General features: G+C 41.3%; 2 protein-coding genes across 4 annotated transcripts in view; one reads left to right on the top strand and one right to left on the bottom strand.

Annotated features, from left to right (window-relative positions):
• The window catches only part of LOC128894757 (uncharacterized), a 356479-nt gene that overhangs the window by 49008 nt on the left and 280074 nt on the right, over window positions 1–27397 (bottom strand). For all 3 annotated transcript variants that reach the window (XM_054156731.1, XM_054156732.1, XM_054156730.1), the window contains exon 13: window positions 14851–14976. In XM_054156731.1, coding sequence (XP_054012706.1) covers window positions 14851–14976 — 126 coding nt within the window. The remainder of the gene's footprint in view (window positions 1–14850; window positions 14977–27397) is intronic.
• LOC128894792 (uncharacterized) overlaps window positions 1–27397 on the top strand; it is an 86276-nt gene that overhangs the window by 50628 nt on the left and 8251 nt on the right. The gene's annotated exons all lie outside the window — the stretch shown is intronic.

Below are 27397 nucleotides of genomic sequence, written 5' to 3'. Positions count from 1 at the left end.
ACCTAGTTATGAATCAATTAGTATTCGATCAAAGCAATAAGTATCGTGCTATTAACCAGAGGTGGGACAAATTTGTACATAAATAAAAATTTCGAATAACAAATAGCAAAACTTGATTTATTTCGTTTCGCAGAAAAACTTGGAATTTGAATTATGATACGAAATTATACTTCACGTCAAACCGATGACTGCAACTGCTCACTGGAATGAACATTGTTAATAAATCACTATATCAACCCCCATTCGTCGTCCATTTATTTTATCGTTCTCCGTGCACGTTATACAACCAAGAATTAATATCTCATTTATTACTACAGTAAATGGTATGAAAAACTTCATGCCCTCTTTTCAAGAGAATATTAATCGACGCAAAAAGTTTCAGTTCGATACATCAAGGGCTTTAAAAAAAGAAAAAATTCCTGAGAATCGAGAAACACAAGGAACCCTTCGTGAGCTTGGATGATGCTTTTAGAAGTCGACGTATGACAGTTAGGTATTTCCTAGCGTGGGTACCGTGGATACGGTACCCGTTGTCCTTGAGGAGTTAATTCATTCCACGTGCAATTCGGAAAAAATGCACAACAGGAGAATCGAACGCGTGTCTTGACCTTGCGTCGATCATGGGAGTGACACGATTCTGTGTGAACGAGATACCTGTTGGTATTCGAAGGACGAAGGATTATCTGACTTAACGTCTGGGAGTTTGATCTTGCTACCGAGAAAAAATGATGATCGACGTTGTCATGATCTGCCTTGTCAGTTTCAAGACGACACAAGTGGACAGGCAAAGAAAAGACTTTGTTGGTTACAGGACTGTCAAATGATTTTTCGATCGGAGGAAATGTAATCCTCTTTGGAAGAATTTTTAAATGTAATAAATCCTTGAAGGAATACATAAAAATATTGATAGTAAAGTATAGAATCTAAAAAAAGGAATAATAGAGCTACGTACAAATTAGATCCAAGCCAACCGAAAGCACATGTGCTCGAATCCTAGAGTACGAGCACATGTGCCTTCGACGAAAATTGCAATTATAGTGGCTAACATCCATTCGGATACATTCTTCAAACTAAAAAATTGAAAATGAGGTGTAGAAGACACTGCCAAGACAAAGATTGAACTATTCTCAGCAATCAGCAAGGCGTGCACAGGGTGTGATCAGTAAAGATGTCTCCATCGAATCGTAATCGACTAGACGAAGCTGTGCAATCGATTGCAGCTCGACTTCTTGCGTAGAAAGGCTCGTATGCCGCGACTCTCGAGAGAAAGGAGAATCGAGCGCGCGGAATCAATGTCCTTGCGAAGCTGGATGTCAAAGCTGGAGCGGGTTCACGGAATCCGGGCCCGTAAACACGTCGCGAACCTTCATTTTCGACGACAGCGTCGTATCGTCGACGCAGACCGCATAACTAAGTTGGAGAGCCCAAAGAAAGCGCGAGTTTGCGTCGAAAAGTTAAATTTCACGTCTCAGAATTCCCCAATGGGTTAATTCATGTTCATCGTATAATTTTCAACACTCCTCATTTTTAGCAGTTATTTTTTATTTTTTATTTTTTATCAATCACCTGGACCTCAGGGTGCAAGATCTAGCAAGTCTAAATTTGGAGAATTTCTGAACTATAGAATTATGTTTAATACAGTTTTTCTATAAAATGATGTCTCATATGATGTAAGACACATGTGTGTCAATGGTGCCGGCAATTATCAATATGCGAGACATGGGTGGAGCCGTCTGCTCGAGTTGAAGAAACGTAAACTGGGTTGGGGATTGGCCGAGACCAGACAGATGGCGGGGGTACCTTTATACATACACTGATTTACAAGAATTTTAAGTAGAAATGTGTATGAATTCATCGAGGACTTAACCTTCCTTGTATTCTGACTTATGCATAATTAATTTCTACGTGACGAGGACATAAAGTACATATACTCAAGAAAGTACAACATAAATACATTTAAAATTTCCTTAAATCAATGATTCAGTCGTAAAACGAAATAAACCTAAAAGGGTTGCTCGCCACCCTCTTTCCTTGTAGCTTCAATATTTAACATCCTTCTAGCTCAATCTGTACCGAAAGCGACGCGAACAGTGAATTGAAAAGGTTATGAATCAAATAAGATGCTCCGACTGACATCTGCACGCACTATTAACTCTTCCACGCATCGGTCTGGCGAGGATAGTTGCTTCAAAGTGTCGCAATTGAGGGGGTTCGTTTACGGACGCGCTCAAGGCCGTCGGTACGTATCTGGTGAACCGTGGGTTCGTTAGCTTCGAAGAATAACGCGATGTCCGCGTAACGAATATGTAATGTTCGTGCATACGCACAATGGCATAGCTGCGATGAAAGTGGCTTGTAATCCAGGCTGAGCGTTGCGCGGGATTCATACGCGAGTGTCTCGTTAGCCGACTAAGGAGTGTCCGGTTCGCCGTCTCGGCGAAAAGTATCATCGAACGTGCCGCTGATGATGTTTTCTTGCGTCGTCGCGGACATTTTCGCAGAGAAATTGAACGGAACGCGAGCGTCGCAAACACAAAACGTTCTGGACTAGGTCGATCCGATTTACGACGGAAAGCAGTCGTCGATTCAGCATATTCGTGCATACTTCAACGAAGTTGTAACGAGTCGAGCCTGTTAGGGATAAGTCATCATTTTTTCATGGAAAATCATGGAAAATCCCCACGCTACTTGTAGAAATTCGGCAATCGGGTGTGGGACCTTTTGGAAGTACAACGACCGCAGTTATTTTTTTTGGAAAGACGTTTTTCTACCAAATAGACGTGTAAAAATAGAACTCTTCAAATTATTTTTGTTTATAGTAAATGAATGATTAGTTGAGAAGCATTTGGAGTTCAGTGTAACTGACATTAGACTATTTAAACTAGCTAAAATAAAACTCTGATGCAACGAATACATCTGGTTTTTGTTTTCATATAAAACACAACATGTGTTATAATGAAAATATTATTTTAAAGAACCTTGCCTCCATTTCATTCATGTTACGTAACATTTTTTGACAGATGTCATGAATGGTGACGGAAAAACGAATTTTAGTTACCTTTGTGGCATTTTCTATACGTAGAAGTTAATTATCCACGTGAACTACAATACAAGGGGTTTAAATGCACCCTCTCCACAGCAATGCGTCATTCAGACACACCATCTCTTATTTCTACGACCCTCTCAGCGCAATCTAGATCGGCTGCAGATGTGTGTTATTACACAGTTCAGCGATAACTCGAGGAAGTCATTAATTAACCGGCAATCTGAAACGAAAAAGGCTCAGAAGGGACAGAACGCCCGAGACGGGAAGTAACAGCTTGTGAAACTAATATGACATAAAAGGAAAAAGAGGAACAAAGTGGCTGTTAGAGCAAAAACTAAATTACGTTAGTTTGCCATTTTTCGTGGTCGTTTTACGAAAGCTGTTAATTTCAGAGAGCACCAAGCGGTCGATTTAGTTGAACTCGAAAGTGTAGTAACCCAGTGGCACGAATATCGTGCGAGAACCCGAGTGTTCCTCGTTGATTTTCTCGTTTGCCAGCGAACGCCAAACAAGCTCATCGATTTAATAGATTATTCCCAACATGGCTTAAATTTCATCGATACGAGGCTGAGAAAATGATGATTTTTTCGGTAACTTTTCTAAACATATGTTTTCAATGTGAAGTATAGTACTCTCAAGTAAGCACTCAACATTACGGCAGGGTGATTTTCAATAATACTTAAATTTAAAATACTTAAATTTAAAAATTTGTAAAGTTCTTTGATGATCTACCAAATTCGTTCTTCTTCGAAGAGGCCTGCGTCGAAATTGCAAATAAAAATCAAGTAGCATTGCGATAGGCCTTGATCTTTCCGAACAACTTCTAGACTTTTCTACCGAATGCAAACGCAATTTCGCAAATATAATGTTAATAATATGCGTTCTGCATAGAAATGAACGCGCTCGGAGTAGTGAATGACAAAACAAGTTTATCGAGTAAAATTATGCGACTATGAATTTCGTATTGGAACACGACATTGCAAAATATAATAGCCATTACGAAGTCATTCCTACGAGTTTCTGAATAGTTCAGAGCAGCGTTTCTCAAACTTCACAGAGACCCTTTCGACGTACAAGTTGGAAAATTGTAGATCAAAGTTTTCTTGGAAATTAATTAAAATTGTAATACACTTGTTTCATTGAATAGTATTTAAATGAATTCCTATTACTTTTTTAAAGAAGAAAAATAAAAAGTGCAAAAGCTTATTGATAAATTTATGAACACGACTGTAGAAACCTGCACGAAATAGATGATGGAGTTTGTAAAGAAATTACGCAGATGATAGTACTGTTACTGAACACATTTAAATAAGAAATTCATAGAGAAACTTTAAAAACATAATATTTTTTTTTCCTTGATACCTCACAGATCTCAGTATGAGAAACGCTGATTCAGAACGTTCTAGTTATACAAAATATCGACAGCGAATGTTAATTACTCAAACGTGCACGAAATGCGGTCTCGCTCGAGTGATAAGAGGTTTAGTGAACGGCTAGAGATAGTAGACAAAAGTATGTCGGTGGATTAAGGCTAATTATTTGACTCCGCATTGAACCGAATCGATAGTTTTCTTTTTGTTGAACCTTTATAGCATTCCTTTATCTATACAATGCCCAATAAAACGAAAATAACTACAGAAATAATCTCGAGAATTAAGAAAATGTTGTTTTCAAGTCATGCATTTTAATTGTCCAGTGATTCAATATAATTATACTAAAAGGACTCTAAACATTAGGTCCCATCTCCCGATTCAAAACATGTTTATATTATTCCAAGCGCACAACGACTGAAATTCTTATCACGTAATACGTGACCAAGTATTAAAGAAACAGTACGCAAATAAATCGTTATGACACAAGGATAGCTTGTAACAATATAGAATACAACATAAAAAATTAAATCTTCTTCGATGGAGTAATTAACCCCTCTACTGGATGAATTCGATTTTATCTTCAAAATAAAATAAATTATTTCACGTTAACTACGTATCTGCCGATCAAGTAAAATTAGCTTTTGATTTATGATATTTTTCCTAACGCACGAAATTACCATTACTTATACAGTACTCATTTTCAAAGGTCGTTTGCTATAGATAAAACAGCTACGATAATAAGCGTTTAGTCACCTTCAGTCCACAATGGTGCATCATTCGTAAGAATAACAAACTGCGCACTAATTTCTTATGTTAAACAATTTCTAAAATCAATATATCAGGAGTTCGTACCATAATATCTCACGTTCCTTTTCCCAAGAATAGGTAACCACCTGCGCGCTTATCATTTCAATAATACTTACCTAACCAACGGTGTACCAAAGCCTAACAAATAGAGATTCTGAAGAGCGTAATCTCAATTTATTGTTCGATTCATTTGCACCAAACTCCGCTAATCCTCTCTCAGTGAAAATGAATAACGCGATAACTTAGCCTTTATAGCGGCGTCTTTCCAAGGAATAACGTTGAATAATCATGCGTACACGCCACAATGTTGAGTTCTTCGGGCGAGAATGAAGAACGTTTAAAGACCAACGGTACGTTCGCAGCGATGACATCTCGTAGGAAGATATTAAGGTACAGTTACGTTTTCCACTCATTTCTACGCGGCACAGGTACCAAAGCGGCGAGTAGTGGCGCATAAGCCGGGTCACCCATTCATTTTTCATGAAGAGCACGTACATAACTCGACCCTCGCGCAACGGCCGTCGAAGATTTTTTAACCGACCCATAGATCGGTTCAGCGTTTTACCGTAACAAGGCCGTCGAACGAGGAACCGTTGTTATTCAAATCCGTTGTCATTTCGTCGTCGCTCGCGAATCCTGACACACGAGGGATAGAAAACTGAGCTTGGAAGACGTTTGATCAATGTTTTGCAGAGTGGAAGGAACACATCTTGAGATCAAAACTATTATTTAAGTTAATTAAACTTCTTCGATAGATATAGAGGGTACGAATATTTATGGTATTGGCTGTAAATTCTTTATATTCTGCTTACACCGTTCTATGGCAAACTAACAAATTTAAATATTACGTACTACGAATTAAATACTCTTCTGGCACAGTAGAAAAACGAGTGCCATTTAAACGGTTAATTTAGATGTGACAGTTAGTTTTTTAATCGCGCGTCAGTCACGTAAATAGGATTCCACGGTACCGGTAGAGTCAGTCGATCAACAAACGGTGCAATCGGTCACATTAGGCCATTAATGCGCGTACAACTGCAAATATGCGGGTTCGGCACCGTCACGCTAACTGCTCTCACGCGTAGGTGTAAAGCGAAAAATAAAACGCACTGCACTTGGACAGATATGTGGGTTAATCGATGCTCCAAATGGAACGAGACCACACTAGGTGCCTCCTCGTTAAAAGGTGAGGCGCGTAGGGACGCCCTTCCACAATTGCATTCATTCGCTCTTTCTTCAACAAAGCTGGTGACAACGCAAAGATTATGATTGTTTGCTTCTTGGTTATCGAAATGAAAATGTGTTATTTAATGTATTTTCGCTTTCTTCTTAAAGTATTATTTTAGTGGAAGAATTTAACATCTGTCACATAAGACAGTATTTGAACTTATTTTTTTTTACTTAGTCTTAGTTCTATTAATAGTTTTAATACTATTTTATAGAACAGATGCTACATGGTTCGAATAGAATGATATTTTAAGTGAAAATCAGTGGGATTAATGTAAATGAAATATTTTTATTTTGCTAACCTGAAGCGTACATCTAATCACCTGACACCAAATTATTGTAACATACTGTACATTTTTAAACAGAGGAAGAATACCCACCTAAATTTTCATGGTTGAATTTTTCCACTTCTCAAAACATTCATCAAGAAACATCAGAAACCTAGTCTAATTTTTTAGATCCAGCCATTGTCAATCCCAACCGCGTCACGTGATATAAATTAGCAAAATCGAAACAGTCCATTGACCTATCCAATTAAACAGGTCGCCCAGGACCCCAGAACAAGCTTCAGCTTCGGCGACAAAAAGAAGAAAGCAGCCTAATATCAGCGCGATCACGATTGCCACTTTCAGTTAATTAGTTTACTCCGCTTAGCTTTACTTAGTCGACTCTAATTGGTCATGAAGCTAATGATAGGAGCGATTAAAGAAATCTTTATTAACTCGCGCGCAAGATAACACAGCGGTGGAAAGTGAAACACCGACGATCAACCTAAATAGGAGTACTGCGAGAGGATCAAGACGCGAAGGATGAATTCCACGTACACAGGGTATTCCAAGGTCTTCAGTTTCTTACGTGGCTAAGCTCACCGTGACCCGTTACATTTACGCGACGAAGGCGTGGCGTTTTACGGTTTCCTCTTCGAAACGGGACGGTAATCGCGAAAGCTCGACATTGCATAACGCGATGTTATCCCTGAGGAGACGAAGCGTCGCGACGCTCGACCAAGCTCGAGACTATTTGTCGAATTGCTCGGTATTCGAATCCTTCAATGATTCTGATATTTGGCGCGTAGAATTCGCTAATCACATGTCATTTCACATGTAATTAAAATATAATTGGGATACTTTGCTATTTTCAAATATAACTCGAATAAATTACATCTCGGAAATGAATTCCTAGTATTCGAATAGCTACAAATTATTATTATTATTTATTAGTCGCCTCCTTGTTTTTTTCTTGGCCGCTGACACGGTCGCGTGAAATGGTCGAACAACGCTGCGAAGGACGCGCGAACTTCCGAGCGTTTTGCAATTATCGCGTCGCGAGAATGTTGTTTCGTACGAATGGATCCCACTGTTGGTTCGAGAACAATGGAAACGACGGATGAATTGACGGCGTCCTCTGTCGCGGACTGATCTTCTCGGGATTGACGATTGCGTGGGATCTAGGGCTGGGACTATTCGAATAATTCAATAACCACTAAGTGTTTTCATCGCGTAAATGAAAGTTTGCATATTTAAATTAAATATTAATCATATCATTTTAAAATTATTAAATTTTTTCTCCTCGTAATTCAAGGTCCTTGTTGCGATTGCCATCTATAATTTAGTGTGTTTCTTTAAGAATACCTAAAAGTGAGGTCGAAACCTTGAAACCTCACTAGACAATCAAAAATCTGGAATTCATCTTCAAAGCAAGATGGATAAATAAAATACAACTCTATTCCTGAAATTAGTTTTTCTTCGCCACTACACTCGAATTTTTAATTTCTGAAACGGCAAATTGAATTAAAAATTTCCACACTTCGACATATAGTTTACGTAAGAAGCTACGAGTAATAATCTTTATAATCTTCTTTGCATTCGGAAGGTTGAAAAGATCAGACCGGGAATACCTAGTCGTCAATCACCGTGACTTGCGGCTTTGCTTACGTGTTCCAAGACATCCAAGTCACTAATACACGTTAGAATGACGAGTTGGAATCACTCGTACAGCAGTAACTCTACTTTCTTTGAAATCGACAAGCAGATTCTGTTCGTTTGTTTACGTTTTCGTTAGAACGACTACTGAATCTAAATGAAGGATTTAAAGTATCGTACTTAACCGAACACCTGGACATTTCATACTCCTTCAGAGCTATTGTACGTTCTAGATACCAGCCTATTGTGCCTAATGGATAAGACGGGCCTGTGGCAACACAATACAATTTATCTATCTATTGCGTAAGCGTGTGTTTCGCAGAAAGACTATTCTTACGTGAACAGACAAAATGGAGTCCAGTCGATGATTCGTTTTTCCGTGTACACATACCAAACCAAGTTAAGCGATTATTATTCTCTCTGAGGAATTTATTGCAAGGTGATTTATGTTTGTGTTGTGTTTGTGCGCCCAGAAATGGATGACAGGACCTTTTCATCAAGGAATTGAAGAAATTAAATACAAAGTCGGGACGATAATGAAAATATATAAATAGGTATATAAATAGGTTAAAAAATTAAATTATTTAATCATCAACAGACTCGAGACGAAATTTGTACCTGCTAGAAATTTTTGTGCGATTTAGAGTGGCAGCTAACGAGTTAAGTGTGAACTAAATTAAAATAGAAAAGCTAGGAAGAATATAGTTATTGCAGTTTCCTCGATATCTCAAGAATCCAGGACCATAATCGAGCGACAGATGTCGCGTTTCGAGAGGGGTATCTCGATCCACCACCTCGGATGAATCTACCGAGTTTTAGGGGGCGTTGCATCCGAACGAGGCCTGATTAGGCGATTACGCCTTTTCACGGAACCAGTCGACCGCCGCGAGTATCAGGGGGGTCGAGCTAATAAAATTGGGAGCCGAACCCCCGGTTTCGCGAGTGCTACCACTCTCTTAGATAAGGCAGCCAATTGAATTTGTCGGTGATCACGAGCAGGAGGAATATTTTATAATTTGAATACAGAGAGGGCTCTATCGATTTTTCGAGACGAGTAAGCTCATGGGAAGGGGCTTTAAACCTGATATATTGCGCTGAAAACGCGGGGGTGCGAAATTGATCCACTTTATAAGGAGAAATTGCTTTCATTTGGAGCCCCCTGTGCATGAAGTGGACAGAATCTTTATCTGAATAAAAATTTCAAGTATGAAGTGAAAGATACAAAATTTATATTAGACATCGAGTATATGTATTTATTCAAAGCATTTTTATTTTTTTCTGTTTTTGGGTTTTCATTTTAATTAATTTCCTGTTTAATTCCACATGCCATATATTATCTAATTGTTTAAAAGAGGTTTAGCTGAAGAGCACTGATTCATAGAAGTGTGTTTTTTACTTTCATATAGAAGCAAAATATTTAACTGAAGATTTGAATTTTTATTTGATAGAAGGCCACCAAATTTATTTCACTTCTATTTAAAAAACGAAAATGGACGATTACAACCGTGAACCAAAACTGCGCATCGCGAACAGGCGAAAATCCAATTACAATTTTAATCGTGCAATTAACATTCAGCGAGCACTTCCATATTTATTGGCTAATCAAACGTCTCGCATGGACACGTGTCTCGATTAAATCGGCAATGGGTCGTTCGCCGCAAATTTTACTCGGATTAAGGACGCCATTCGTAATTTCCCGGGCCTCGAACGGCGAATAATACGTCAGGACTAACGAGCATAACCGCCTTGTGCCGATTCATAGGTGTTGCAATCGAGTTTTCGAAACGATTTCCCGATCGTGATTCGCGACACGCGTCGACCGGATATGCCGCCTCGCAACACCGTTCCGCGAGCGGTCTTCGAGTGCTGATATCGAGGAGAGATAGGGAGGAAGTAAATACAATTCAATGAAATACTTACAGACTGATAACACTTGTATGAATTAAGTCCAAAGAAGTTTCTTTACTTGTGACTGTATTACTCTGTGTACAACTCTGTCTTCTACTTTAATATGTACAATTTTATAAAACTAATCTAAACTATCACATCATTTGCATCATTTGCATTTTAAAGAGTGCCAACAAATATAGACAATAACGTCAAGCCAATTTGTTCACCACTCCTCTACTCGTTTTCTTTTGTCCTTCATAGCAAAAAGAAGTCATCTAGCACAAATTCCCCTCATTGCCTATAAAAGTCAACTTACAAATGCCTCGATACATAAGAAGAAAAACATTGTCGGCTCATTTCCTTTTCTGTGGCATTATGGTGGCCTGCACTGCTTGCCAGAAGCTAATTAGCCAAAATCTGACGTAATCCGCAGGAAGGACGCCCCCTATTTGGACTTCACCTCGAGCAAAATCGTTCGCCACTTTCACGATCGATCAGCGTTGGAACTCTGCTAGGTATTCGCGAAAATCGCCAAGCTACGCGCTCGCCGATCGCCACGGAATGCGGCTCGTTTTTCGGCCAATGGAATTTCCTTCTGGGAACCGAACGGCGGCTGTGATTTCACGACTGTCCCATTAAATGGACGCCTCGTCTTTTATTCTCGCCACGCAAGCGTCGCCTCCTCCGTCGCGTAATTGGGTTACCAGAACGATGTTCGCCTACCCACGACGATTTCTTCGACACAGTGGCGTTTTCCGGCCCTGAACAACGGTTCGTACTTTGGCGGAAGCGTCGACCTTCCCCGGTGGCTGCTACCATCAATCTCGACCAGTACGAATGGTCTCGTGAGCCACTTTCTATAAAGGTCATCAAAAGTCGAATCGATCACTTTTGCACCAGATGCCGGACATTTTGTTTGGTTTGACATACCTTGTAAGCTGGGTGAAAATAGATGATGTTTAAGTCAACGTTTAGACGGTTTAGAAATTGGCAATTTCGCGGTTGTAGATACGGGGTTGCAGGTGAAATGATAAATTAGGTATAGAGATCAATATATTGTCCTATGCCATTATAAATTAACAGATAACGAGTTCTAGAATTAACGATATTGTTGGCGATTTTCTCAATTTTGTATTCATTTGTAGATTACTTTAAGAGCAATTCACAGAAGCTTCTCGATAAGTGTCACGTACTCTATTCCTACTTCAAGAGGCCCCATCCACCTTGTAATCGTACTAACGACAATATAATTTTCTCAATATTTTCTTGCAGGTTGCCTCGACACCAATTCAGAGTAGTTTTTCTATTTAATCTTTAATTAATCTTGCTTCAAGAGCCCCACCCCTTTCATCACTGCAATATCTCGGAATCATCATTTTATCGGTTTTCTATCCGGGTTGCCTCGATGCTTCTCGATAAGTGTCGCCCCGCGCGACAGTCGACGTTCTAGCCTCGTTCTCTTTCACTCGAAGAATCTTGGAGAAATTCGCGTGCTCGCGGAAAGCGAGAGCAGCTCGTAAAAGTCGGAGGAATGGTTGGTTCGAAACTGTTCACGGTAAAAAAGGCAAATGTCTGGCGATCGTGAGGTACGGTGAACCGGGTCCAGTTAACGCTTCGCGAGATGATTACTGTACCTGGCCACGGGAAAATAGCGGGTTCGGGACGTTAGCGGGCCTATTGCGGCACGAATGGTGCAAGTATCTTGCGGTCGAAATTGTGGGTGACTGGGTGGAAAGGAACGCTTGAGTAGTTATCGATGGATAACAGCTCCAGGCGTGGAGGAACTGTTTCTGTGCAAATATTTGCGAATACTAAAAGGTATTACACGACACGACGAAATATGGTTCGAACAATAGAATTGGCTTCTATAAATAAAATTATTAGTTGTACCCGTTACGAATTATATCGTTGATCTAAAGACAGTTCAACATTACACTTTTGATAATAACATGTCATATCTTTTCTGACTTTTTCTCTGTCAATACGTCGAAATGGACCGACTGTTCTTGACAATATTCATATACTATCCCTGAGAATTATTTTTCCCACTGTCGATGGTTAACTCACAACATTAATACAATCTCTATTTTAATATCAGCATATGAGTAAACCGTTACCAAAATTGCAAATGAGTTCTCGATTCTTTCTTTTATTCTACCATCCTTCGAGACAAATAAATTCCCACGATTTCTGACGTTTACCCACGAAACATCCTTATATTGCCCTCTAAAATCACCTTTCCATATTTGTGCGAGCATCCTGGAAGGCAGCCATTAAACAGATGCATCTGGACCAAGGGGGCAACTAGCCAGGACCCCCAAGCCAAAAAGAGTCTTATTTCCATCCACCCAACCGGTCGACTCCACCGGTACCTTTATCGTCGAATTAATTTACGATCATTTCGATTGATACACTCTTTAGCTGGGCGTCTGGCAATTAACTGTATGCTCCAAATATCGGGCTTCGCTCCGATCGCTTAATAATAAATCGGCGATACGTTCCAGTTCCGTTGGGTCGACCCAAATAATCGGTACCCTCGATCGTCGTTGACACACGTGACAGCGTGCGTGGGGTAGAGTCCTCCGATGGGGATCGTGACGCAAAAAAGTCCGTGAATTTTGGATAACGATCCAACGTCCAGGTAATTTATGCGAGCGCTGCTTGGATAATTAATGTAGTTAAGGTAGTTTTTGTAAGCGTATTTGTTCGAGAATCAAGAAACCAAGAATCATCTATAAAATGCCATGAAACTACCAAATGTGCTGTTGGATCAGGAGATCACAAACTTTATGATGGATCACTACGTGTTTCTAGGAATTAGATACCTATACAAACCAGCTCATATGTAATCAATAATGGCTATCGAAGAATCAATTATTATCTCCACGATAACTAGAAACTACCAACAGTCTCGCTAAATCATTAAGAGTCAAGAGTCCATATTCTTTTTATTTTCTACCTACCATCATGTCATGTATATTTAATAACAGCCACCAACGACGATTTAAAACGACAATCCAATCAATTCCCAGTTGCAACAGAGCCAATCAATTACCAAGAACCGACTCTACAATATCAAGGAACCTTCAAGACCAAACTCGTTCAACAAGTTTTCCAAAGAAAGCCAACGTTGCAAAATGTGAAAATTCTTGCCACTTTCAGCCCGGTCCCAACAACATTCCCCGAACTGATAAATGCTTCCCAGATAAGCCCACTCCGAAGTTTCTCTAAAGTTTCGCGATTCCCGAGAAAATGGAAAACGCAGAAAGTTGGGGTCACGTTATCAACGGAACGGAAGCGTCGCAGCTGGACACGGACTTCCCCGATCGATTGATAAGCCCAGACATCGGTATCCACTTAGAGTTTCACTAACAACGCTAATCGACTCCCCCGTACGTCTTTAATTGCAAAAGTTGCAGGATTTGAATTAATAGCCACGATTGGAACCGTCGATTGCTGGCGGTAGATGAGATTCCGTTGAAACAGTCGCTTAGAGTCACGGGAGAAAAATAATCGCTGTCGTTAGCATGATCGCACACTTTCCGAACTATTTCAATTGCCGCGGCGCCACGCGGTAGGTAACTGCAGCGTGGTGCTTGGAGAAGGTGGCGCCAGGGGGCACCACGCAACTGGGAAATCGACTTACCGATCACGGTAATGGATCACGATCCAGGAGATCTACGAGGGAACTTTTAAAAATTTTTGCTTTGAAATTTTTAGGACTTTTCATTTCAAGGTACATGGATGTGATGTCTGTTTGCGTTGTTGAGGTGTTGAATGAAAACAGTCGACTTATCATGGATTTGGTGGAGTATTGAAGTGGGACAGGTTACCGACGGAGTAACAGACGCGTTGGTAATGTAGGGAGGATCTATGGATCAATGGGAATTTTTTTTAACGTGGCTTATTTTTGTTCTGTACCTTTTTCTCTTTTTCGTGTGATAGAATGTTGGTCCGTTTTCTGACCAAGAATGATTAATCCACGCGTTACGAATTCTATTTTTCTTTACCTTTTATTCTTCTATTCTCATAAACATTGTATTTTTATCATTTCTATCCCACTCTTATATTATTATTTTCCCTTCCACCAGTTTTCTTTAATTTCAGCTCCATATTTATGTACTATAAAATGAGGTTGGTTCCGAAAATAACCCACCAACCACATATGGCAAGCATACTTTTCAATAAAAATATTTCAACACGTTTTCGTAACTACCTTTAGATGCTCGAAGAATGAAGCAAGAAAAACCTCTTCTTAGAGTAATAACGATATCTGACGGTGCAATATTCATGCGAATGACGAACTATAAGCGATCCACATATCGATAGCGAAGGAAGTTTGCGAAACTGTGGGGAGTCCTTGCAGCTGCGCGTCTCGGGCTCCTCACAAAGAAGCCTTTTAATATCTTTCGGTCATTGCGGCCGACTCTCGACGGAATTTCTTCCGTATCGAATCGTGACGAAAGGCTCAATGAGACGTGAAAAAAGTGAAATCTCTCGGAGCATATATGGACTGATTCGTCCCTGCTTTCGATTCCATTATCCCGAACCGAGCGCCTCTGTAATGCGTCAAAAGCGTACTCACCATCGACGTGAAATAGAACTTCTCGAATTCTCTTTCGTGAAGTCGCGCGGTCGTCAAATTCGTCGCCGCGTGTTGCGCGTGTTTCGATAGAATGTCCTCTCCTTTTTTGCACAACCAGGACAACACCTGCAATTGAAGACGACAATTAAATAATGCATGAAATCGCGAGTATAAATGAATAAATTTATTAATGAAATTAATTGATTTAGTTTATGGAAGATCGTGTGGTTACGTTATTACTTTTTCTTTTGAAAAATATATATACGTAGGAATATATATATATATATATTTTCTTATGATATAAAAAAATACACAATGGTGTTTGCTTGCAGGTGGGCATTCTTTCAGGGGCTGATTCTAAAAGTCAAAATGAGACGAAAATGAAGAATGGAGAAATTCTATTCGAGGCCTTAAAATTGATTGAATTCATGATTTAGGAATGTTAACATTTGTTTATGCTGAGTTCTTGAGGTTAAGAACCTCATTCCAGCATCCCTTCTACCTACAGAATAACACATCACTCATAATAACAGTTATTGCATCCAAGATTGATACTATTTATCACAATGTTTGCGAGCAAATAAAACTAATGAAAATAAATGGACACTGACTCGAGCAGAGAGTTTTTGACCTACAATACAATTTGACAGCAAACTACGCGTCCGGAGGCATCAGTATCGCATCGTGGAACGGTTGCCACCACCTGATACACGGTTGCAAAATGTAACGCGGCAGGACAGTGAGTAATTAGCGTCTGCTCGGATTCGTTAAATAATTAAGAACGGTTGCAGCTGCACGACGGCGGCAGACCTCGGTTATTTATGAACACCGTCGTAGATTGCATGTAAAACGCTCGAATAAATGACAGTCTGGCTACCATTTTACCTTCCCCGCGTTCCCACAATAAACGCCGCCTTCGTACCAAGCACGAATATCATTTATTAATAGGAGATCGAGATAAAGACCGACTCTCGTTTTATTGCTCACATTTTATTGCCTCGCAGACATCGTGATATATGACGTTTCCGTAACGACGTTCCCACGGACCGTATCCAATAGTATTTCAAGCAATCAATGACCCTCGTAATCGAACCGATATTATTTCCCAGAATTTTAATCGGGAAACAAATTTCCAGCCGCGGCTTTATCATTCCATCGTGACGTATCAATTATAAATGATGAGATTTCCATAATATTTTCCAGAAGTTCAGTAGAAGACAAATCTGGGATACTTGTGCTCTTTTATCAGCGATGCAACATGCAAATTGCAGATGCGATAACGCTTTGATATTGGTTTCTAGAATTTTAATGACATAAACTTAGTATACTTTCTAATATCATTTATAGTATGCGAATGCTAGATCTGCATTCCTTCATTCATTCTTTTTCCTAACATTCCTTCATCATCAAAATCAATACGTTATCAAGTTCATCATTCTTGAAATCCCACTACTAGAGCTTCAATTGCTCTTAAATCAATCACCTAAAACTATAATCCCACCAGTGACTTCCCAAATGTTTTTCAAAATTTATCAGATGTAACATCTCAAAAAAAGAAACATGAAAAATGCCCTAAGAATTTTCTCCACTAGAAGAATCTTCGCGACAATTTTCCAATTTAGAGATTCGAGCTCCTTCGCCTGTCAATAAGACACCTTCGAGTCACCCTCAACGAGGTCTCCAGTGTTCCTTTGATAATTAGATCGCCCGTACAGGCGTGACACGCGTGATTAATGATTCGTCGATGCCCCGGGACGTGCTGGCGAGCGAAAAGTACGCGAGAATAATTAACGGGAGCAACCAGAGCAGGAGAATGACGAAGGAGGGACAGTGTCAGCGTCGTCCTCGACGTTCCCGAACGACGGAGGAACTTGGGCCCGAAGAGTGGGGACCCGATCATAAGCAAACTTGCCGTTTTTCGGGTCACTGGGCCGCGTTAGGTGGATCCACGATCGAATATCGTCGGCCAGAGGCGTGGAACCTCGCAGTGCCCCGAGAAGATCGTGGTCCTGGATTAATTCGCCCGAGATTTGGCCTGACGTTTGAAAAAGTGTGTCGGTAATCGTTGACTTGAAGAAAGTAGGTGGAGGAGCATTATTAACTCGTTCACTGGCAGGCTAATACCTGTGTACATTTCTATGAGGATAAAATTTTGATTCGAGACAATTGGAAATAATCTTCTCCCTACCTAATGCTACCCAATCTCATCCATTTTTATTTTCTTCGACACCTCGTCTTCGGTATTAATTTTCTGAGTTTCTTAGTGAAAATCCTAGTAAATCAAAACATTTGGAGACCTAGTACAATGTAACCAAATCTCACATCGTACCCTTTAAAAAATGATTAAGCGCAGTCCTCTGTGTGTGTGTGTGTGTACTTTCATTTTATATCTAACTTCCAAAAAAGAGCACAAGACAATTGTCGCTTGAAACCTGCGATCATGAAAGTGTTAAGGGTTAGACGCGTGAACCTCTCGGATCATAAGTGGTCGCGGCGGGTTATGCGGGTCACTGGGCCGCGGTTAAGCGAACGACGATCAAATACCATAATCGTTTGCCGTGTGCACGCGCCGCGAGGTGTGCAGGTGCTGGCCGGAGGAGCGTGTGGAAACGAGCAATGGCACCGTCGGTGCCACGACCCCGCGGACCAGTGCGTTTTATCTCGCCTTCGCGCGCGCATGTTAAATCGTGTAAACACGCGCGAGTGTGCACGCCTAACGGCCGATAGATAGGTATTTAGGTTCGCCCGCGGCGCGAGGCGCTTCCGCCTGCGGTGCATCTTCTCACGAGCGGACTACGTATACGCGCGAGATCTTATCGCTCGCGGAGAATGCCCGACGCTGGGGACCGGCAATCGTCTCTGAATTAAAAGGTTACAACGCTGGGCAGGTTGGGGAGCCAAGCCTGAATTTATGGTTCTTTTGTGGAAAGAGAATATTATTTAATTAACACTACCCAATATGGATCCTTTTGGAAGTGAGCGAAATTTGGAGTTGAAACTGCGTGACTTCGAGAGAACTCGAAGAAGTTCATCATTGGGCAGGTGGAGAAGATAGTTTGAGTTTATGGAGACATCTAGTTGGTCTGTTAGGTGAATTGAGACAGGACAGTTATCTGATCGGTAAGATAGAGTTCCTTGTAGATAGTGCAGTGCTTCTGTCGGTAAGACTGTAGTGTAAGACACTCGGTTGGTAAATTTTGCTGGTAGGGTTCTATTGCTCACTGCACAACCGACAGGGTACTTTGCACTGTCGATCAGACACTCCATTAGTCGAGATATATACCAAGGGATATTATTATTATTTGGATACAGTATTGGAAAAATTAAATCCTTCTGCAACTAATTTATTATGACTCGAGCTTTCACTCTAGAGTGATAAAATGGCCACTTCGAATTATGAGACGCTGCTCTCAAGACTACCTCAAATAAATACTGTAAGCATTTTGAACAGTAATTACTGTCAGAGGTGGATCTACACCACTCAAACTGGTTTCCTGAAATTGAAATTCTCAGTTTTCTGGCATCCAGGATTCCATCGTTACGTTCTCGGTTTACCTTACAATTATGGCCAACCCGATCCCTATCACAGTTCACGCCGGCAAGTAAACGTTCGTTTACGACCCCGAGCACTGTTCGGCGCATCAAGAGACGGCGATTTTTACGACGAGCGTTCGTCGCTCTTATCAGAGAGGGACACTTTGGTTTCCATATAAATACCGACAACGTCTTTTCCGTGGCTCGATGAAGACCTTCTTCTCCGTAACGATGCACCTTCCTCGAAACACGTGTTTTACGATGCCGCCCGGCATTGGCTTTCGGGGGAAGCCTCATTTTATCGTCCCACATTCGCGCCATGGACGAGATGGAAAGGACGTCGAACCAGGAACATGATCGCTTAGCTCGGAGACCTGTCGAGACCCAAATTTTTACTCGCGACCGTGGGGTGCTCGGGAATCGCTTCATCTCCCTTTCACGCGAGCCCCATTCTCGAGCCCTTCTATAGTTATTATCATTCGTAATCAGGGTAGTCGGAACAAGATTTCTTGAAACATTTTATCCCCAAAAACCTTTGGCGTGTATAGAAATCATGAATCTTAAATTTTGTTTGAATATGTAAAAAAACTACTGCTGATCTACATTCTGTTACTTCTAGATGTAAATCGTCAAAATGATTTTTAGAAGATATTCATGTATCATTTTTTTTTTATTTTCTTCAAACAATGTTCAGTCTAACATCGGACGACCATTTTTCTTTCAAAATAGCAATTTTTCAATAGAAAATGACCATGTTATAGAATTATAGAATCAACGTTTCCTTCGGGAGTTTATTTAACTCGTGTTTATGTACGAGGACAGGTTTGCACAGGTTCGGATCACCCACGCGGGACTCCGTGATTCCCTACCGTTGAAAGTTCGTTTGATTTTCGCATCGATAAGCGCATCGTTCAGGTGTACCGGTCAGGTTGATGTCAGACGAGTGGCGAGATTAACGTCAGTTTGACTTACTAAAGTCACATCGATGGCGTACGCGAGGGATTGATGCCGGATATCGCAAAGCCCGTATTTATAGACTCCTCGTCGGTAGAAGTGTTGCTCGCCACGAAGTGGACACGATGGCTCGTGGAAAGAGGGATGTTGTTAACTTTCAATACGCTTGCTTTTAATTCTTCATTGCAGATTCGTTAAGTTCACTTTCCACGTGGCTGGTTTTAATTTTTCATTTTTTATATGGGTATTTAATTTTCATTGATAACTTGAAATCAATTGTGACTTAATTTTTTTACGAATTCAATTTATTGTACTTCGATTCGGAAGTCCGAAAGGCTATTGCACTCTAGCTCACATGAATTTAAAATAAAATTGCTACATATGTAAAAGTAATCTTCCGGGATTTTGAAAATAATAATCACCTAGTAACTCGACACATGATTGAATATTCAGCTCCTATTAATTTTCTCTAAATTCATTTTCAGATGCAAGCGTTTCTCTTTCGTTTCATTTCCTTCTTCCTTCAAGCATCAATTTAGTTATACAACAGTGCCATACTGAACTTCTTTATCTCCCTATAATAAATTACAGTAAAAAATGACACACCCAGCTTCCAAACCAAGAAACAATATCCACCGTGCTCCACAAACACCTTAACTGAAATACGTCAAAGAGCACACGCGTATAGCAGATCGCGGTCTTTGCAGTTGAAAAATGCTCTCGTAAAAAGAGAAACGAGCCGGCAGCCATCAATCTTCCGAAGCAATGTTCGTCGAACAATTGCTCGTCCCTCGAACAGGTCGTGAAATAGTCGCGTAAAGAGAGGAGGCTATCCGAAATTCGACCGCCACAATTTTCGGTTAGCCGAAAAAGGCCAGCGTGTACGCCACGGTAAGTGTGCCATAGCAGCAATCAACGTCTCAATGAGTAATCGCACCGCCTAGGGCCGCTCGGCTCGTTCTCGTGTCTCGTTGGCGCAAGGTGACCGAGAGAAAAGATCAAACGACATTCGTTTCGGTTGCTCCCCGTGAAGCGGCAATTGCCCGTAGAAGAGAAACAATTTTGGGCGTGCATGGATCGTCACTCGAACCGTTTCCACCGTTAATACTTCGCGAGATGATGCACGAGCGCTTCCCCTCTCGGTTTCACGCTTTCATTCGGTAACGTTCCACTTGCCGCGCTTGGGACTCCATTTGAAGCTGCAGGACACTTGTAGAGACGATACTTCTTCTGTTGTTTGGGTAAATTGCACCGAAGAGTATCGAACGACGATTTGAGTATCTTTTCTTTAACATTAAGCTCCAATATTGCAATCTATAAGAAATAGAGTGCCCAAGTGACTCCCTTGACTTCTTAGGGCATTTAAGGGTTAACGAATGAATTCCTCGTTAATTCTCCAAGTCAGGAAACGGCGTAGGAAAGCAATCTGTCCAAAGACTACCGACACTTCCAGCCCTCAGTCTATGTTTTATATCTACAATAATGTTGCACGGAACCGGCAGCAATTCCTTGCAGCAATTGCGTCTTCGAATCTCGTCGAAAGATCAAATTTTAGATACCCAAGAACGGGCGTGGAACGTGATTTATTTATATCTGCAACTATTACGGGTGAAAATCATTTGACAGACAAGCAACCTGGACGCGACTTTTTTTTCGTGGGGCAACGCGTTCGAATAGAATGGTAGGTATTACATGACGATTTCATAAATTATGTAACCGCTCCAGTATGCCCCGACGAGTGACACCGCAGCTCATAAATTATACGTGATCAATGTACAAGCTGGATTTTTATCGAGCCCCGGTATCCAGCTCGTGATTTGAATGCGGCGAGCACGGGGCGATGTTGTAGCGCGGTAACGAATTAGATTAGACGATAAGAATCTGTATCAGCTTCAATGTACCATTTTAATAACAGACGCCGTTCTCGAACTCGGTAAATCACCTCGAAGAATTCGTCGAGCAAATATGAGGCAACATCGATCTCCTAAGGTGGTTTTCTTTCCCTTCGATAATAATCAACAGCGGCTAAGGAACTCTAATGCGCTACCATTTGTCGTTTTGATCACTTTTCTGTGGATAGATGTATCGACAGTGTGCAAAAGTTCGAGCGGGCATTTGTATCTCTTGGTTTCGATAATTCATGCTGCTTATTGATGAAGTGACGCGAAATCGTGGGCAAGTAAGACGTTAAACTTAAACATAATTTGAGATATTCATCGGCAAGTTTTTAGGCGTGTACGCTAATGATTCTCATATGACAAACTCGTTAGTGTCAGAGGTAGACAGATCGTTAACCCTTTCAGACTTCAATTATTATTTTTCTCGTACTCGTGTAAATTAATCTTTAGGATTTACTTGGACTAAAATTAGCATGGACAAAATTTTAAAAAATCCTAATAGGATAGTTTTCGAGGAGAATTGGTCTTTCTTCCTGTGCACAAATAAGAGCTAACACGATCCTCCGCATAAACCACGAACTCAAATAATCACTCACGCCTCACATTCCCTATCACCGTATATCAAATGATATTTATCTAGAAAATCTTCCACTTTTCAAGAATTTCAAACGGTCCCAGGTTGGTAAAGAATGTCCTCGCTTCCCTAAGTAGCAAAACCAAACTCTAAACTTCGCAAAAGGACAAAGATCCACCGCGGGCTATTAATACACCTTGGAATCCGATTGCAAGTGTCGGTCTGATTGGTCGACGCCGACCGACCGCGATTATACGGAACGAGAACGGGAAAGAGAGGTGGCGGCGTTCCACGGGGAAGCGCGCCAGGTAATGAGGATACAATTTACTCCTAATAAGAAGATACGCGTCATATTTTACGAGCAAACCGGCCGCTTCCGCGCCATGTATGGCGTCTCCGCGCGTACAACCCGTTGGGCTCCCGCGTCGGGCCATTAAGAGGCGCGAATGTCTTAACGAGAAGGACCGCGAGCGAAACGTAATCCTTGGACACCCGCTTACCCCTGGTCCGCGACAGGACAATGAAATCCAACTCGTATAAAATACTATATCCTGGGCGCGTTTTATGCCCGTGAAACGATCGCGGAGACACGCACGGCAGGCGTGCAACCGATTGTAAATCGTCCTTGGGAAATTAACGAGACTGGCGTCGAATCCACCTTCTTGATACCGGACGACACCTTTGCCCTTTATCTGGCGATGATGGGGAACGCTTGGAGAAATTTGTCGTACTGTCACGAGGTAGTAAATATTTTTTACCATTGCAGAAGTTAGAGTTATCCCATCACATACGGATCGGCCTATATATTCAATTTCCAACACAGGAAAATCGCTCGATACTGATCCCTCGAAAATGCGTGGATATACATGATGCTCAGGCTAAAAAAGAAGACAATCTAGAATTGAAAACAATATTCGACGAATTCGGGTAATACGGCGGTCGCTGATCCAAGAGTACTCTGTAAAAGGGTCAAACGACGTGCACGAAAGGAGAAAGGAATGAAATAATCTTTCTTACGACTCACCGACAATTTGGGGAAGGGAAGGGTTAAACGATTTGCATGAAAGGAAAAAGGAACGACGAGAGGGAGAAAGGAAACAAGAGGAAGCCGCGGCAATTGCAACGGAATCAATTTGATCGCGAGTTGTTTGTATCAGGCCGAGTCTATTTCAACTCTAATCGCGTATCCTCCTTTAATGACAGTGAACACCGGCGTGTACCACTGTGTTCCACCGCCGACCTACCTACCGTGCGTCGGATAAGGTGATTCAAAGTGAGGAGAGCTGCTTTCAGTGAAGTAGACGGCAACTGATTACGCAGTTTCGAGGAAGAGAATCGCCTCGTGTGTATCGTATATGGAAGGAAGGGTTCTCCGCTTGGGACTCGAGATTATAGTTATTACTGTAATAAAGATACACGGTTTGTTTGCTCTCGAACACAGAGGAAAAGGGATTCCACCGCCGGCCGGGTTGGAATGCCGCGATTCATTCGTCCCGGCTTCGCGGGGATACGAGTGTAATAAAATGTTTACGCTTCTAAACGGTCCCCCTGCATACTCCTATGCGTGTAATTTCTTCGCAATTCGTCTCCTCGCAGCATCGACACCGAGGCAATTAGCCGTTTCGAGGAACTCGACGAAGATTTATTTTGGAAGCAACATATAGGAGCGTATGAATAATTAGCAGCTGATTCGAATTAATTAGAATATTCTAGTATAAATAGAAACTATTTCTTAAGAACAGTGTCTTTAAATTGATGTGTATAGTAAATTTAAATAGAAATTTTAATTTATGAGCAAAAATCGGAAAACGCATGCCAGTGGCACACCCTCCCGTATTTAAAAAGCACCAGTATCGCTGGCGTTCGAAATACATTTTCCCTGTTCTTCGACGCAGTTTCGCGCGCGGGGCGAGTGCAATTGCTAATGAAAGATTAATGATACTCTTAGAAAACTATCGAGGAGGCCGGATCGCGACAGAGGAGAAGCGGGTGACCGGCTATTTCTTTCGGATCATCGTTGTCCTCCCGCGGACACGTAACTCTCTCGGCCCCGAACACGGTTCTGCTTTTAGCACAGCGCAAGGTGAGAGTGCATTTTATGGACAATTAACGATCGTTCCCACGGGAACACTTTGTCGAGGAAACGCCGTTACGCCGGTCTTGCGTTCCCCGCTGATAAGAAGCGGATCGAACGTGACCAATTAAAGGACGCCTTGTACGAGATCAGTTTTCGTTTTATGCATACTTCGGGTACTCTAAACCGCTGGTTTCACCCTCGAAATGCAAGTACCGGCTTTCTATTCGTTGCGCAACACGCTCTTGCCCGAATCGGTACCGAATGACCATCGTTTGTCGAGCTGTTTACGCTCCTCCTTCTAAGCCGGGAATTCTTATATTTTCACAGGACTGACGAAAGGGCCTGGTTCTGCGTGAAATAATAAAAGGAAATTGTGGAGTAAAATTTGTTTGTACGAGGGTTGGTGTTGGAGATACAGAATTTTAAAGTTGCTACAGTATGCGGGGCTACATTTTTCTGTGCCACGAATTTTGGACTTTAATATCAAAAGCATAAATATTTTGATAAGAATGATTGAGAGGAATGATTATTTGTTAGAAAATGAATCGAAATTGAGGAATGCAGTTTTTTCATAGAAAGCTTCGTTGTGGTGGTAAAGAATTTCAAAGATAATACAGTATGGGTGCAGTTGGCGAAAGAATCTCAGTAGTTCTGTTATTTATCTTCTACGTTGTCTATAACATTCTAACGATAGAAAGATTACGAGTAAATCAAATTGTATCTATTTTTGTTCATATAACAGTCGAGTTTCCAACTTTCTATCAATTTTCAAAATGAAGGCTCGCTGACAAAAACTTTATAGTACAATTTCGGCGCATTTTTTCCCCGAGAAATCGTTCCCCATGGGGCCATCGCGCTCAGATTGAAGAAGCAATTTCAGGAAACACGTTGTAAAGCAAGAAAGTTATCACCGTCGTCTTCCTTAATCCCCTACCACCCTCGATAAGATAAGACTTCGCGGCGGGGCCACTTACGCGACTCGAGTGCCGACGCACACGCGTGGAAAGTAATTACACGGGGGACGAAGCGTTTACACGTTGAACGTTGCGGTTACAGCGGGCTAACCGCGTTTCCTGTTTACAAGCGACAGAGGAGCCATTGTTCGATTCAGTGCCAATGGCTGACTCTCGATGATCGCGAGGAAGAAGAGAACGCCGCGTGCTGGAGATGCATTCCGTTAATTACACCTTTTCTAGGAAGATTTGCCGGATCCTCTGTTCCCACGACGGGAAGAAAAACGAAAGTGGAAGCGCGAGGAACGTCGTGCCGCGTGAGAAGTTCTTAATGCGCTGTGATCGCGTTATAATTACGGGATGCCTCCAGGGCTGAATTTTTAGGGAGTTCTATTCTTTGGAATGCTAGAAATTCCTAAATTTTTCGAGCATTATTTATATAGGCAACATATGAGTATTGATGTACAATTTTGTAGACATATTTGTATATCATTGAAATAGTTATGTGAATTTTTTTGTCAAAAGTTTGTTCATCTCCAAAGAGTTCGATTATTATCAAAATATAAAACATAGAAAAATATCGAGAACAGTTGAAATAAATACTGGTTTTATTATTTAAAATACACTAATTTATTATATTTGAAAATATATTGACCATTTGCAGAAACTTGTTTTGGAGCTATTGTGCGATATATGTGTTTAAAAGATAATTACAATTTTTTCTTCGATCTTTTTTCTTTTAAAAATATTAACAAGGACCTCGCAGTATCGATAGCTCGGGGATCTACGAAAGCTTAATCCAGCGTTGGATACTTTGCGTAAGATGCCTGATAGGAGGGCGTACATCTCGATAGCTATCACGAGTCTCGAGAATGCGGAGACAATGCGGTTTAATAATTAATTTCTTTGCGTTTCTATGTTCAACATGTACTTTTCCTGGTAGGCATGTTTAGTTTGAATTGAATACGATATAAATCCATGCGTGCAGGATACTGAATGCTATGAGATAGAAACCTGACGGAGTGAAATTTTACTTCTACATACGATATTCGCAGCACAGAGTTCAGTAACTATATTTTTTGCCAAGAAAAGCTGCTTTTCATTGAATTATTGAAATAATACTTTTCTAATAATATAATTGAATGCACCGATTACAAAAATAAGAATATTCAAGATTAAGATTTCTAGAATACAGAAATAAGTAAAATAAGAACATACGCCTTGAACGATGTGTGTCGGTCAATTTTAAATTTTGTGTCCTTAAATTTGGACGTCAGGACTGAAAGGGTTAAGAAATAATTTCTTCGGTGTAAAATGAACGATTCACGCGACTACAGTAACGAATGCAGCGCATTAAGCATGGTCACCGTGGTGCACCGTTAACCACGAGCACCCACCGCCAACGCGGTCAATCCAATGCCAGAAGAGGACACCCAATCTCTATCAGGATCGACCAACACCCAACAGTCACATCCCCGAGGATGTTGGCCACGTGACCGTGGGAACAGGGCCCAAACGAAACGTACACGTAGCGCTCGACGACGACGAAGCACGTTTTCCTGAACCGAGCGTCCGTTTCTGTTTGCTCGCGTCAAAGAAGACGAGGCTCGCGCCACATCGTCGCCGTTGAATTATTGCCGCGACCGCGCGCAATATAATTCGCCGGGCTCATAATATATTGCGAAAATCAAACACGGCTGACAGCCAGTTGGCTAGACAAAAGGCGCCATTGGCGAAGCGTAAATCACCTTAGGAGCCGAGAGGAGCCTCCTCCGTGGCTCTCTTCGGGGTCACGCCACCGCCTTATCCTCCCCCTCGATACCCCCGCTGTCGGACAGGGTACTCTCTGCGACGATCTTTAAGGGGACCACACACCGCGAGCACCACGACATAGAAGCCCTCGAGGGACGTCACCGTAGGACGTCGCGTACGAGTGTTTACGGACTGGTCCCTCCGATTTCGAGTACCTGCTACTTGCCGCATTGACTTGCTGCGATCTCTATCTCCCAGGGATTTGTGAATCACCCTTCCCCTTCCCGCAGTTCTCCCCGGTATACCTGTTTTATTTTTATTATCTTCGATGAGGAAGGAGAGAAGAAGAAGCCGAAGGGGTCATCGGTTTACTGCTTTAAGAATTTTGTGAAAAATAGGGATTCTCGAAGTTGGTAGGTTTTATACTCTTTCTATATTTATAAGAAGCAATACAAAATTTTTCGATTTTTTGCAAAAAAGAAAAAAACGGGTAAAAAATGAGAAATCCCAAAAATTTTTGATAACGGGACAAGATGCAACAGGTTTTATCCCGATTGGTCAAGCCGTCTGGACGTGATCGAGTAACATACATAAAACAAAAAACAAAAATAGGCATGTCGAATTGAGTAACCTCCTCCTTTTCGAAGTCGGTTAATAATGGAAAAATTGATATGGAAGCATCAAACCTATCATTTAATGTAGACAAATTTCTTCAATAAACGTAGAGGACACGAGTACTTATGGGACTGACTGTATATGAATACTTTCAATTTCGAAGACTGATAATTTCTCGAGTAAAATTATA

Source organism: Hylaeus anthracinus, unplaced genomic scaffold (genome assembly GCF_026225885.1).
Source record: "Hylaeus anthracinus isolate JK02 unplaced genomic scaffold, UHH_iyHylAnth1.0_haploid 4, whole genome shotgun sequence".
Classification (NCBI taxonomy): domain Eukaryota; kingdom Metazoa; phylum Arthropoda; class Insecta; order Hymenoptera; family Colletidae; genus Hylaeus; species Hylaeus anthracinus.
The sequence above is the reverse complement of the archived record's forward strand: the minus strand, read 5'-3'. Positions and strand labels throughout refer to the sequence as shown.